Source organism: Micropterus dolomieu, linkage group LG06, assembly GCF_021292245.1.
Source record: "Micropterus dolomieu isolate WLL.071019.BEF.003 ecotype Adirondacks linkage group LG06, ASM2129224v1, whole genome shotgun sequence".
In the NCBI taxonomy this organism is placed as follows: domain Eukaryota; kingdom Metazoa; phylum Chordata; class Actinopteri; order Centrarchiformes; family Centrarchidae; genus Micropterus; species Micropterus dolomieu.
In genome coordinates, this window is record NC_060155.1 from 20,365,055 (window position 1) to 20,379,928 (window position 14,874).

At 39.8% G+C, this 14,874-nt stretch overlaps 1 protein-coding gene across 1 annotated transcript in view; it reads right to left on the reverse strand.

Moving 5' to 3' along the window:
• The window catches only part of pkn2a (protein kinase N2a), a 31,635-nt gene extending 21,502 nt beyond the window's left edge, over positions 1–10,133 (reverse strand). The window contains exons 1-4 of the mRNA XM_046052028.1: positions 9,796–10,133; positions 2,430–2,594; positions 1,897–2,054; positions 330–495 (exon numbers count right to left, since the gene is read on the reverse strand). Coding sequence (XP_045907984.1) covers positions 330–495; positions 1,897–2,054; positions 2,430–2,594; positions 9,796–9,816 — 510 coding nt within the window. The 5' untranslated portion in view covers positions 9,817–10,133. The remainder of the gene's footprint in view (positions 1–329; positions 496–1,896; positions 2,055–2,429; positions 2,595–9,795) is intronic.
• Between the last annotated feature and the right edge of the window lie 4,741 nt (positions 10,134–14,874).

A 14,874-nucleotide genomic window follows, 5' to 3' on the forward strand; every position in this document is an offset into this window, starting at 1 on the left:
GGGGGGGGGGGTTAGTCAAGGTCACATCGAGCCAAGAATTCAAGGACCCCCACCCTCCAGGCTGAGCTACGCTGACAGAGGAATAGCTGAATAGCTGCAGGACTGATGTCACTGCTGGACAGCTGACAAGGGGAACCCTCCCTCAGATTAACCCCATCTGTATCTGATGAGAAGTCAGCAAGAAACATGCTAACAATACTTTCTAAACAATTGCCTCACGATTTGGAGAGCTGGACCTAAAAGTGGCGGGGGTGGTTGACAGTTGAGATGTGATATGATGACTGGAAGGAAAACACACTGGACTGGTATTCAGGCAGTAAACCGCTGACTTTGGGGTAAGCCTCTTTATGAATGGGATCATATTTGACAGAGGGACCTGGCTGGCAACCTGGCGTCAGAGCTGCTGCTTCTCCCAGACGGTGCCTGAGAGCAAGTCGGTCCATTTCTGGCCTCAGCTGAGTGGCGGAGAATAACCAGAGTCCCCTCGACTTTCTCCTGGAACAAAAACACATTCTGGCTGCTCACAGAGGCTGAGCAACTCCTTCCTAATAATTCAGGAAGAGAGTGCTGTCTCTTGCGGATTCAAGAACTAAAATGTATTTCAACAAGTCCGTCTCATGACTGCGGAGCCGAGCTGCCCTCAGTGCCTCTCCATCACTTTGCAATAGCCAGCGACATTCCGCTGGCGTCGCGTCACTTAAAAAGAAAACCCTCGTTCATCAGATAGAGTGTCACCGAGTCAGGCTAAATTTGTTCCCACTTAAGATAACCATTTACCAAGACAACCTCCCTTCCCTCCCCCAGGACACGGACACACACACCTCCTCATCTACTTCCTAATATCAACTGAACCGGGGGGACGTGATGGCAACAGGGAGACAAATACCATTCCTTCTCTTCCTGCATTTACCCAGACCCTCGGCACCAACAAATACTGCATAAGGCAACTACTGTAACAAAACCATATTGAATGCACACACGCCACTGTTGTGGTTAACTCTCTCCAATTCCATTGTTTTCGACAAACGCACAGGAGCAGGCTTTCAGCAGCCTCGGAGGGGAACAATCGACAGCTCATTGTAACTGTCGGAGGAATGTGGAATGCAACAATGTCGGCCTCTGGAGAGTGAGTCACCTCCAAACACTGAGGGTGCTCTGTGTGCTCATATAGGTGCTGTTCTGACACAACATTGCCAATATTATTTACTCAGCGATACTTTGCTTTTGGAAAAAAAAAAATGCTAGTATGGATATAATGACAATATGTGGAAGAGATGTTCATTGCCGTTTTGTGAGATTGTACCATATGTAAATGTGACTGTAAGACACAGAGACCCTGCTTCTATACAAATACTCTGTTGCCCGTGTCAACCCACTAATTTTGATTGCATCTCTATTAATATTTTCAAACAAATAAACAAAAAAAAAAGTTTTCAGTTATAATTTTAGCATGATGTAACTAACCTTAGATTTCAATGCTTAAACACAAGGAACATGTACCTGATGTAAAAGTGCACAACTAAAATATATATTAGTACTAGGGCTGCACGAAAAAATATTATTGCTATTCTTTTGACAGATGTAACGATATGATTTACAATTAGTTGGAATGATTGTTTTTGCATCACAATTTTTATTTTCAATGAAAAAAAAAACTATAAAAATCATGATGATGTGACGTTTGTTGGAGTCTGTACCAGATCTGGAGAACAAGATTTGTAGGCAGGGGCATCTCTGCGGCTCTACAGCACTTCATCATAATGCTGTTTATTCACGCATTTTATCTACATCCAAAAATTGCAGCCTCTGCAATGTGGATACTGCAATTGGCCATATAACATTAGCTTGTATCAACTTTACAAGTTGGTTAATATTTACTAAATCCTCTGGAGTTACTTTGCTGTAGTGTTTCTGTTACCTAACAGTTCTTCAGGGTCTTTGACCACAATGTGGGCGTTGAGCTCCTGCAGCTCCTGGTGAAGCTCCTCAACCTTCTTGTTAGATTCTTTCAGCATGTTGTCAACATAAGCCAGGCTCTTCTTGTCTGTGGTGACCTGAGGAGAGGGGAGTGGAGGAGACTTAAAAAAAAATGTGACAACTGATAAGATTTTAAAAGCAAACTCTTAACTTTAATCATAAATGTCATCTTAATAGTCATTGGGAGCACTACCCTGGCAAGAACAGTTGTGTTATGTCTACTGTCAGCTTGGCCTTGAAGACTACAAACTGGCAGCATGGAGTTTGAAAAACATGAGCGTTTACCAGGCAGGAAAAATGCTACTGGCTGCAGAAATGTATGATCCAGTGTTCTTGGAGAATAACCCATACTCGGTCAGGATAAAAGTCAGAATATAGCCTGTCTGATTTTAACAATGAATACTAAATCAGCAAAGTGCCCCTTTGAGAGAAGGACAACAAAGTGATTTTACCTTTCGCAGGTTCTCTGCACCTTCTTTGATCTTCAGCTCCTTGCGGATCTCGCGTCGGATCTGCTCCTTGATCTCGTCCAGCTTCTGTTGGACCATGGTGTCGGACAGGTCCAGGTTGTGTCCCAGACCCAGTCGCTCCGCCACCAGCTGGCCTCTGGCGTCCCCCTGAAGGAGGAGGAAAAAGACGAGATGAGAGGAATGTAATTGAGAGGAGGTCAGCAAGGGAGGAGGAGAAGGAAAATGGGATAACAGAGTAAGGAGGAGAGGACATACAGAGGTCAGTGACTCAGTCAACAAATAGACCGTGCATACTGCCGTTTTTTTGAGTAGTTTAACCAACAGGACTCAGCAATATGAACTCTCAAGGACGGGTAAAAAAAAGCAATGCACCAACATTGTTTCAAAACAGCTGAAACTACATATAAAATGCCTGAATTTCCATTTTGTCGTAAGTGCCTGCTCACATGTATATTATCTGCTACGTTGTTCATCCATTCCATATTTATATATTTCTACATTTATTTATGTTGACTGTCTGTTTGTCTACGTGTAGCACCTTATCACCACAGCAAATTCCTTGTATGTGTAAAACACTACTTAGCAATAAAGCTCCTTCTTCTGATTCATGACAGCAGCAAGGAACCAATAACAACAGAGACGGAGCCACAGACAGTTTGATCCCAGCAATCACTGAGTTTATAACAATCTGACTTGATCCTGCACATCAGGTGATCATTTACAAATCCTACAATAAACTTATTCAAAATGCATCTGAAGTTATAATGACTTAAATGCACTGAAAATATGTTTACTAAACAAGAGGTTCAGAGATTTAATACAGTCTGCCTGAGCATCCTGAGGTCAACCCCCGTGTAGTGGTGCGTTTTGAACTTGAGCTGGCCTCTGTATGTGGTGTTTTCACTGTGCTGTCAGTCACCATTTACCTGCATCCTTTAAGCCGTCACCTTAACTAAAGAGGGATTAGAAGGCACTTCCTGAATGGCTTCAGCGTTAAAGTTAATCATGAATGCAGTGGTGAACCGGTTACGTTCCACTAGTTGATCACAGAATACGTCTGACTATCTTGAGGACTGTGACTAATCAGTTTACTCCATTTCATTACACTGTTCACCAATCCAAGTTCTCAGGTTTGATAATATCTTCCAATTTTAAATTTGAAGTTGGAAAAACTGTGAAGCGACAACATCATCATAGCTCAAACAGGCCAAAATTACAAACCAAAGTAGCCAAAAGCGTGCCCTTACTGACAACTGTTCAATTAGCTATGCAAATGATTTGATATTTTACATCTGTGACCGTTAATGTTTTGGAAAAATTGATCAATGTAAAGTGCACTCACTAAAATTACCAACACATATAACATGTAAAATGTAAGGGAAAGAAGAGACTCGCTTCCCTCTGAAAGCAACCGTGCTAGAGTTAAAGTGTTCAGCTTATTCCATTCTTGAACATGGGCCTAATGAGATGTGAAAAACAGCACGTCACCCCTCTGTGACTACCACAAGATCTGCGGCTTGTTGCATTTCAGCCATTATGACTTTACTATAAAAGAAAGCAGTCAAACCAAACACTCTTAGTGGAATTAGCTTTGATTCAGTGGGCTACTGTTAAAATTACAACTGCCTAAGAAAAGGATGGTAAAAATTAGCTTTACTAATCTTTCTGCCTTACCATAACTTCATTGGTTTCAGCCAACTCCATCTCTAGATCAGATGAACCGACTAGTCCATGCATGTTCTGCTGGCCAGCTAAGCTATCATTGCATGGACAGGAGGCTTGGTCCGAAGCCACACTCATTCACTCCGCTGGTATCCGATGTTGTGCAGCTCTCTTGTTGTGCACTCTTTCTCACACAGACCATTGACATCAACAGGGGAGATAAACCGTCTGAGCAGCGACAGCCAAATCCCTCTTAGCTTCTAACTCTGTGAGGTCAGAGCAGACCAGAACGGGCCCTAATCTCACTCCAGGGAGAGGACTGTGTCTAAAATTAACTCAAGTTAAAAACACTGGCTAACACTGGCTCTCTATTGTGGCCTCCCCCCCCCCCCCGGAAAGCAACTTGTGTGGTGGAGGAGGAGAACGACACCACCACATCTGTAAAACACAGTAGAGAGTGGTGTTGTTTGAAAGTGTGTTTTGTCTACAAGTGAAAACGAAGCTTTTAAAAAACACAAGAGCTCATTGGGGAATTAACCCTGAAAGGTTGTCACTGGCAGACACAAGCCAGTAAAGCACCACGCCGGCTGTATTGTCCCTAAATCCATGCCACAGTTTCACAGAAAATCCATGGTTTCCCACAGTGTTTTATTTCAGAGGTTGGCCACCTCATCTCAAACACATCCACCTCCTCTACAAGATGAGAGGCCACATTATAGGCAGCAAAATCCATCACATTTAGCGGCTATTATTTAGGCCGTCATCTTCTAACTCAATTGATTATGAATTTCATGATCGGCTAAAACAGTTACATAGGGGAAACCCTGAAATCATCTACTCTACTTCTGCCGGATGTATTTACGTTGGGAAAATACGTCATGGAGTTTGGTAAGATGAGGGATTTCCATGAGTTCTGGCATACCCTTGTGAACCCCCCGCCACTCTCCTCTATAGGTGCTCACTTAAGAGGAAACTATAGTTTTGCACATATCCTGGCGCAGGGGCTCCTTGATGACTCATAGGTAAAATGGAGGTCACAACTCCCGGGAGAAGAAGAGGAGGGGCAGCTCTGTTCTTCAGCTCACTGCCTTGCAAAACTTGTTTGCACTGTAGCTGTGTTTGCCCAACGTGGTATGAGGACAGCATGAGGACACCCCAATGGGCCCATTTTACTGTGCAACAATGCAAGGAAATCCATGCGAAGCCGATCTGATAAGGTGGAAATAAATCAGCTGGTAGACCCCGCATGGTCTGCGTTTTAATTTGAGATCAAACAAAGAAACTATATCCAAAGAAAGAGAGCAGGCACACTCATTTGCAGGATTGCTTTCACCTCTTGTGTCTCTACAAGTGCAGTACTTCCCTGAGTTGGTCTTTTACCTGTGCGGCCCTTATCATTTCTTGCTGCCTGAGTGCACTGTCAGGGCCCCGGGGAATGACGCCACACTGAGACTCGAGACTTATTAGTTCAAAGACAAGTGAAGCAGGAACTGTAAGCAAATGTTTCCACTCGTTCCACAAAGCATACAGTTTTTGATGGATGGAGGAAACTTGTTCTTGTCAGTGCAGCTCTGCTAGCTGCTCTGTGAAATGTTCAGGGTGCACAACAAATGAAAAGGTGGTCACTAAAAGCTTTTTTCAGCCACAAGTTTTGTTCAAAAATGAAAGAGCTACTTCATTTATTAGGTGGAAAAAACAGGGGTTGGTTACCTACCTAATAAAAACAATAATATTTATAGAAATCTAGGACCTGGATTTAATAAAAACCCTTGATAATATTTATATAATGTATATTATACTCCTAAGATAACATTATTTCAACAGATAACTGTTACCTACACATGTTGAACTTGTTAAAGAGCCCTTTAATGCCTTAAACATGAAAGGAAACTGTGAGGTAAAAGCAAACACTACGTCTGAGCCTCAAGTTTAAGCAGGTTAACTTGCTCTTTAAGCCTGAAAGCTCCAAGTCCAATAACAAGTGCTTCATTCAGACAATAGGACAATGGAAAAGTTGAGGGCACTATCCAGCCAAGGCCTTGCCATTTCTGCGTGAGGCCTATGTCAGCCTATGTCAGCCTACAACCTGACACCCGGCCGTCTTACCCCGCAGCTGGCTGAGGAGTTTTGGCCGCGACCAAAAATAGTAACACAGGCTAATAAACAGCAGATCCAACAAATGCAGCCTTCGCACAAGCCTTAGACATATCCCATGCCAAGTCAAACTGTAGGTAACATCTTGCACTTCAGGTCAATGTTAATGTTCGTTTCTGAGCCGGACAAACAGTAGATTTATTGTGCGTAGACTAGAAAACTAATGCTACAGTGTCACAAAAGAGACTGAGCGATAAAAACTGTACTGAAGCACCTGTTGCTCTGCTGAGTTGATCTGGGTACACTCCATATAAACCACTATGGTGATAAATGTTAAGGTTTAGCTAAACATAGATGCATAGTGAAAGTAAAACACCCAGGTGGTAGTTTAAGCCCCACTAAAAATATGCAAAATACACTACGATCTCATTTAGGAACCCAACACAGGGCTGGGCTTGCATATTGTTACGCTAACAAACAGACTCTCAACAGACCAAACAGGGAGCCAGATTGTTTCAGAAGTATTGGGTATGTGAGCTGAAACAGACAGGTGAGTGTAACTTTCCACTTCCATCCAGTCCAAATAGACATGTATTAATTTTTACAGAAGTTACAGTCGGTGTGTCGGAAATGATTAAACCATAGGGGACATGTAAATAAACGTGAGCTGAACAACACGGCTTCCTAGGCCACAACGTTATCCAGATCCTCCTTTAAATCTGCAATGTTAGTGAGACATCACAAAGTTGCAAGTCCTTGTTGTAGACACTCATGTAGTATTAGACGCAATTAACAGCAGCGCTTCCTCTGGGTCACTGTATTATAGATGACGGTTGAAAAATTCTCATAGCTTTGGATAAAATGAAAAGCGTGCTGGTAAAGGGATAAACTACAGATGAATATGCTACATTGAAAAGTCAGTCATAGTGGCAGATTATGTGTAAGGTAATACCTACTGCACGACAACAAATTTCGTATGTAGGAGAGCCGTGTTTATCATTATAACAATATACAACAATTGTAATGCCATGAGTTATAGATATGGTATTATTATTGTTATAGTAGATGTAGTATATTAGTATTTTTTAGTTATAGTTTCTGTTTAGCAGGCCCATACAATAGGCTACATACACATTTCCTTTAATGTTCATTAGTAGTAGTACTCTCTAGTTTATGGATCTTTAAATTTTTTTTGTAGTTTTAAACATTTGACTGTTATTTATTAAAGCTTTAATTAGTTTGTTGTTATATTTTATTCAGCATTTTGTGATGTTATAACATAACATAAACAAAGATTATCCCTAACATGTGTTATGTATTTTTGAAAAGAAGGGGGAAAAAAATAATATTGGTCAATATATTGGCATATAGGATTTTAAAATCTTCAAATACCAAAATCTGTATCGGTCTTAAAAATCCCATATTGGTCAGACTCTACTAATCAGTGAATGTAAATGATCTCATTTTGCACCTAAACGGATATTGTGACAGAAAATATACTGTTGTTACATATTATGTTGTTAAACATAAATCATGTTTTTGTTAAATCATTTAGCTACTAAATTATATTACACATCTGAAATTGTGTGAACTCACTGTTTTACAAAATACCGTCTGAATTAGTGATCCCACGCACTCTGTTAAAAACAATCTGTTACTGATGCTTTTGTTTTTAAGTGTGTTAAGAAAAATGTAATACAGAACAGTGGACACTGCACTGATTATCCATTCGCCACATCATTATATACATTAATACTGGCAGAAAATTAAAGTAACCAATTGTGATGTCAACCATTATGAGCCAGCCCTGATAGTAAAACAGTGCAACTTTACACCACCCAGAACTGGCTTAATGATTGGTTTGATTATAAAACCTACCAATACTGTGATGAGAATAAAGGCACATCTTTATCTATTTATGTCCTCATACTCAAGAGGAAACAGGTTGTCATGCCTACACCATCAGCTTACAATTTTTAGACTCAGTATAATATGGGCTACTGTGACAATTTAACTTTATAAATCCACACAAACACCTGTGCTTAATAGTGATGCATGATAGATTCTTTCTAAGAAAGGCTAAGATGTCATGTACAGCAAGATTTATAATTTAATATTCCATAACTCTGACGTAATCAAATCTGACATCAATTTTATTAAAACAAAAACAATTCAAAATAAATCAAATGGACTGACATAAGATATCAAATCATACATCTCAAAGTATTAAAAAAACCAAACCCCTCAGTAAGTGGCTCTATCCAGGTACAGCAATATGACATTATGAGTGCGACAACAGCAGCTGTGCATGTTAAAGTATTGTTTAATTCTTACTGGCTAAATTATCTGCCAAAATATAATTTTCTGATGTAATTCCAATAATGAAAATAATATGCCCTATATCAGCTGATAATTGTTCAGACTGAGAATTATAGTGCATAGCCAGTGCTTAGTGAATAAAATAAAGATGTATAATAATATAATAAGCCATTTTATGATTAAACTGGTTCAGCAACAGCATTACTGTCATGACAAGCAGATCATTGCCTTAGAGATCAGTTTCAGTCTGCACCAGCCCTGTGCATCTAATTAATAAGAAATACTTCTCATAAATGTTAGCTTTGGTTTCTCCTGTAACCCATTACTCCCTGTAAAGATCAATAATAATACGTGAGTAATCAGACTGGCTTTAACAGGAGGGATATTGCTAAAGTCATGCTCGGCTGCACTTGATTAGATAAAGTCCTGGATGAGTTTGTTCCTCTTGGACCATATTTTAAGATTTTAATCAGAAAATATGTATTTCAGGACTGACGTCACTCAAGTGAAACCACATTAGTGAGTGAGTCACGGCTGTTCAGACAATAATGAGACATGAGTGTAAAGCTTATATTCACTTGCTCCCTTTTTTGTGTGTGTGTGTTAAATGTAAAAACCTGCATTTGAAGATCAGGACAGACATTTATTTCTGACCTATGTCACGTCGCTGGTGACAGGTTCTAACTATATCCCGGTCTGTGTAACGTGTTTTTTAAAAAAAACAAAAACTTTACGTCAAGCAAACCAGTGAACACTTGCCCTTTACGAAACATGGGAAAATGTTTCACTGTACTCACACTGAGGATGAACATATTCAAATGAAAGCTATAGAGTTACTGGTACACAGAAGACAGTGTTTATTTTCCTAAAGTAGCGCAAGTTAACTTGACGTTTGGCTACAGAGCTGCAAGTTAACGTTAAACAGCCCTTATTTGACTTGAATTACAGCAACACTAACGTTCAAACTTTTCACAACAAAGGCTGTTTAAGTTACAAAAACGTTAATTATCACAGCAGCTCCCGCACAAAATCACAGGTTTAAAAAGTTTGGATATTTCAGGATAAATTACTTTGGATAATTGTTTCCCAGGCCTCAATCCATGGATAATTCCCAGACAACCCATTGGGATCAGACAGAGGCCTTTCACCCAAATTACAACACTTTCCACTCACAGCGACTAAACTTTATTAAATAAAACAGCTTTGCTGACTTATAACTGAACCTCTGGAGAAAGTTTGCGCACTTTTCGCAACAGTTGTCAACTTTTCCTACCTGCACGGAATCGGCGGCCATCTTGGTTTTCGCCTTTGAATCAAATCCTACGGGGAGAGAGGAGGGGAGGTGGAACTCCAAAAGCAAGCCCTGTTTCAAGTTTCCCTCTCTGGCGACAAAAAAGTAGTGATTATTTGGACCAAATCATCGGTCATCTCGGGTTCACAGGGCTTCCCATGTCGTCTCCACACTTCATTTACGGGGTCACACCGTCCTAGCGGGCTCCTGGAGGGTGGACTGGCGCTCATAAATAAAAAAGCTGGAGCATAAATCTGTCCCAGTGCAGTTGGGAAAGAGGCGGTGGTGAGAGTGGAAGAGTCCGCCCAGAGGAGCTGCTGCCGCTGGGCTGCTCTCAGCTCGGACAGTTAACACACACGTGATCCAAAACTTCATATAGGCTGGCCTTACCTCATGGTAATGACCTGAAACCATCCTGTGGTAAACACAAAAATGGACGAAAATTCATCTCAGGCCGGGGTGCTTTTCAAATTTAGGCTAAAATATGTTCAAATGTATGTGCGGACTAAGGAAATCCTTAACTACAGATGGGGAATCCTGACTTCTGTGCTATTTCATCAGTGGTGGAAGAAGTAATGAGGTCCTTTACTTGAGTGATACAGCAATAAAATAACTCTGTGAAAAGAACTCCATTATATGTAAAGTCCTGCTACAGAAGTGAGTGCTACTTCTGTAGCAGGACTTTTACATAATGGAGTGCTTCCTCCTACTGTAGGAGGAAACATGTAAGTACAATATCAAAGTAAAATATTATAGATGGATTAGCAGGGCCTATGTCAGGCTAAAATGTGTTTAAATGTATGTGCAGACTGCAGACTAAGGAAATCCTTCACTACAGATGGAGAATCCTGACTTGTGCCATTTCATCACTGGTGGAAGAAGAACTAAGGTCTTTCACTTTAGTAAAAGCAGCAATACCTCTGTGAAAAGTACTGCATTACAAGTAAAAGTCCTGCTACAGGAGGCCTACTTCTGTAGCAGGACTTTTACATAATGGAGACTTCCTCCTAATTCAGGCGGAAATATTTAAGTACAGTATGAAAAGTAAAGTAGGCCTATGATGGACAGAGTAGCACAACTTTTTAAATTTAGGCTAAAATATGTAGACAAAGGAAATCCTTCACTACAGATTAAGAATTTTAACTTCTTAGATATGTGCCATTTCATCAGTTTTGGAAGAAGTACTGAGGTCCTTTACTTTAGTAAAAGCAGCAATACCTCTGTGAAAAGTACAGAAGTATAAGCAGCAAACATTTAGGTATAGTATTAAAAGTTAAAGTACTCATGGGGTAGCACTCAGCTTCTTTTCTTAACAGCAATGCATTCGTGTCAAAATACTCTCAAAATACAATTTAGGAATTGAGATTTGTACTTAAGTATAATTACATATTATCAGCAAAATATACTTTAATTAGAGCTCTCAAACTTAGAAGTACTCAGAATGGCCTCTTCCAAAATGCCGTACATTCATAAATATCTAGATTATTGTTGAAGCATTAATATGTAGGCTGTTGGAGAGTTTATTCTATAAAATCATGTGCAACATATTTTAAGATATAATGATAACTTTCGGGTAAATATAATGGGGTAAAAAGTACAATATTTCCCCATGAAATAGTAGTAAAGGAGCATAAAATATAAATACTGAACTCAAAGTACAAGTGCCTCAAAACTGTACTTGTGTCAAGGCTGCACCTCAGAAAGACTGTCAACAATTTAATATTAATCCGCATAGTTCAAATCAAAAGGATCATTCAGATGCTGAACAAACAACCAGAGCTGCAATGCAAACAAAAGCTGTGGCAGACTGAATAACTTTGAGTTTACTTTGAGTTGCCAAGCCAGATAGATCAGGAGGTGCTGCTATGAAGAAACCTCAGGACAAACACTGGACTCTTCTCCACTGGGGCCAGGGCATGACATGTCACACCTCAGTGAGAAGACTTACTGCTGCATTACATAATCCACAGGGACACAGTCATCACACGCCATATGTCTCAGAGACAAGGGGCTATCTGTGCTTATGGCATTGTGTCACAGATATTTATTGGTGTGGACAACAACGCTGGGTCCTCATTCATAAACTGAGTGTTGTCCACATAATAAAAATGGCAGCGGCCTTGTTGATCAGACTTTTGAATTATGTGTCCCTGTTAAGATCCCTGGAAAGGTCAAGTTTCCGTCAGTGATGCTCTCCAGAGCCTGACTGAGGACAGGTGCTTCAGACGGGACGTGATGATTTTGTCTTTTGTATGTGGATTAATACGGTCTATCAGCAATATCCACAACCTACACTAAATGGGTGCAGTGTCTGGTGTGTGAGGGAAGAATGGAGATGATATGGTGTAATGTTTCTGTACCAACAGGTAAATTCATGTATTGTTATCAGAAACTGTCTGTGTTGTTCCGCCTTTCTACAGCTGTTACTCCAGCTCTAATGAATGAAAATATGTTAATTAATGCCCTGATTAATGGCATGCTGACTATGTTTTATTGGGCATACATATAATATTAGATATTTCCCCACAAGATTTAAAAACTCTGAGAAATCTTCATGTATATCTAATGTACCTCAAGTCTGGTGTTACACCAGATTCTGCAACCTGACGGGATTTCAGCCATATTTTGCCATTGCACGTTTTCATCGTGCTTTATCACATACTGTATTTTGATAGGTGTTAGCAAAATGGTGCCTCTAAAGTGTTTAGATAGGGACACACATTTTGAGAGGGGGAACTTTGTTGCATTTTACCAACCCCCAAGTTCCGCATTGTTCTCTACTAATAAAGGCTGAAATAGCACAAAATTTCTTAAATATCTATAAAATATTCTAAAAAAAACTCTAATTTGTGTTTTATAATTGAAAAACTCATAATCATTTATTTAACTATGATTGCCATAACTGCCAGGGTCACTATCATTAAGATTTACACTATGTATGTTTCTTATGTACTCCTCCTAATAAATAACCTCCATTCTGTGCAATTGAGAAAAATGTATGAGGAGATAAAATGTCTGATGGAAGTTTAAATGTAAATCAATAAAAAGAGAATTGCAAAAAAAGTAAAAATCATAATCTATGAATATGTTAATGCTGTTTTTTCAAGACACTTTATGTCTCGAAACTGTCTGTGAAATCACAAAATCGAGCTCTTAAGTACAAGTGTTAAACTTTGGCCCTTTCAGCAGATAAACATGAAAACAGTCTTCCAGAGTCAAACTCTGCTCATATATCACTCTGTACAGTGAAGCTCAAACATCCAGATGAAGCGACAAAAAGCAAAGCACGTTTTTAATTTGTGGGTCCCTTTAAAAATATGCGGATTAGTGATATTTGACTCTGATCTAAACCCCGACATCCAAACACAAATTGAAAGGATCCACAGGCTGAATCCTATTCTGGTTTTTATGCTGTATGCACTGTAAAAGAATCAAATTCTTCTCATAGGATTTTACATAGAGAGAAGGCTGTCAACTTTGGTGGTTGACTGATTCATCATGACATCCAACCCTAAGGGATCTGAGGTAATTAGCAGAACCAGCACAGGCATCAAATTTGAAACTGAAATAATGCAGTGTTAGCCACATATTGGATAAATAATCTTGTAAGGACTTACAAATAAATAACTCCTGCAACAACATGTTTTTATATGTGCAGTTTGGGATTTTTGGACTGTTTTTTATAGTTGGCACAATATTTTCGTTACAACCTCATAAAAAGGCCTCAGAGCAGTTAACTCTGAGTCCTAAAGGTTAAATGCTCCTGCTTAAACTATAAAGGTGTCCAAAGGGGACACCCTCCAGGTTTATCTGAGTCAGAGGCCCAAAAACCAGGAAGCGTTTACGTGGAAAACAATCTGAGATTAACGGGGATGAGTCCACTAGCTGATGACCAACAGCAAGGATGAGTAACACTGAGTGTCAGCACTGGCTCATATAAACTTTCTCTGGGCTCCTCCTTTTTTCCCAGCAGCAACACAGTGACTGCCACAATAAGAGAAACTATTAACGACATACATTCTGGTTGGCAGAGTGTGACAATATGACAACCTTCTGTATTCTTATAAGTAGTTGTAAAAATAATTTAATTAAGTTGTATGGCAGCAAATACTGAATTAACTGCAATCACTAATCAAATACTCTATAGGAGGATTTGGAAAGGATGTGAAAATGGATACACACACACACACCCACACCCACACACACACACACACCCCCACACACCCACCCCAGACCTGGCAGCTCTTTATCTCCCTCTGCAGGATACCAGCCCTGAAATAATCCAGCTTTAATTTCACAGCAGCAGCTTTATCTGTGTTTACCACTCACTGCTCTGTTGTACCTGACAGTGCACAAACATTTATTAAATGAAGGAACACACTCGCATCTCCGGTAGTTTTTTTTTTTTAAATGTTCTATATATTTTTTGGCAATCAAAAGATGAAAACAGCCATGTTGTTTTTATGTTCCATCTGACAAAGCTGCAACACAAGGAGAGCTGGGTGTAGAGAAGGCACACAAAAACTCAGCTGTACACTACAGCAAGTCCCCAGATGAAAATCAGTACCTGTATGTTTCAATACTTAAGGAATTGTGATGTGACAGTACATCCACTAGTGCAGTTCTTCCCGGTGAAGCAAGGTTTTCTTGGCCTGCACACTAGTACACCTTAATAAAATGGTAAACTTTTCCAACAGTTGGAAGGGCAGACAAGAACTGTAATCGGCCAATAACACTGCAAAGTTAATAAACCCAACCTTTCAGAAAACCAGAGATGTAAACTACACAAGTAAATTAGCTAATTAATGACCAACCTCGCCACTTCTTCATCTTTGATGTGGAAGAAAACAGCAGAGATTTTAAGGAATAGTTTCACATTTTGGGAAATAATATATTTGCTTTCTTACGAGTTAGATGAGAAGAGCAATACTACTCTCTCATCAGTTTGTTAAATTTAATGCTGCAGCTTGTTAGCTTAGCTTAGCATAGAAACAGGGGGAAACAGCTAGCCTGGCTCTGTCCAAAGGTAACATAATCCACCCACCTGCACCTCTAACGATC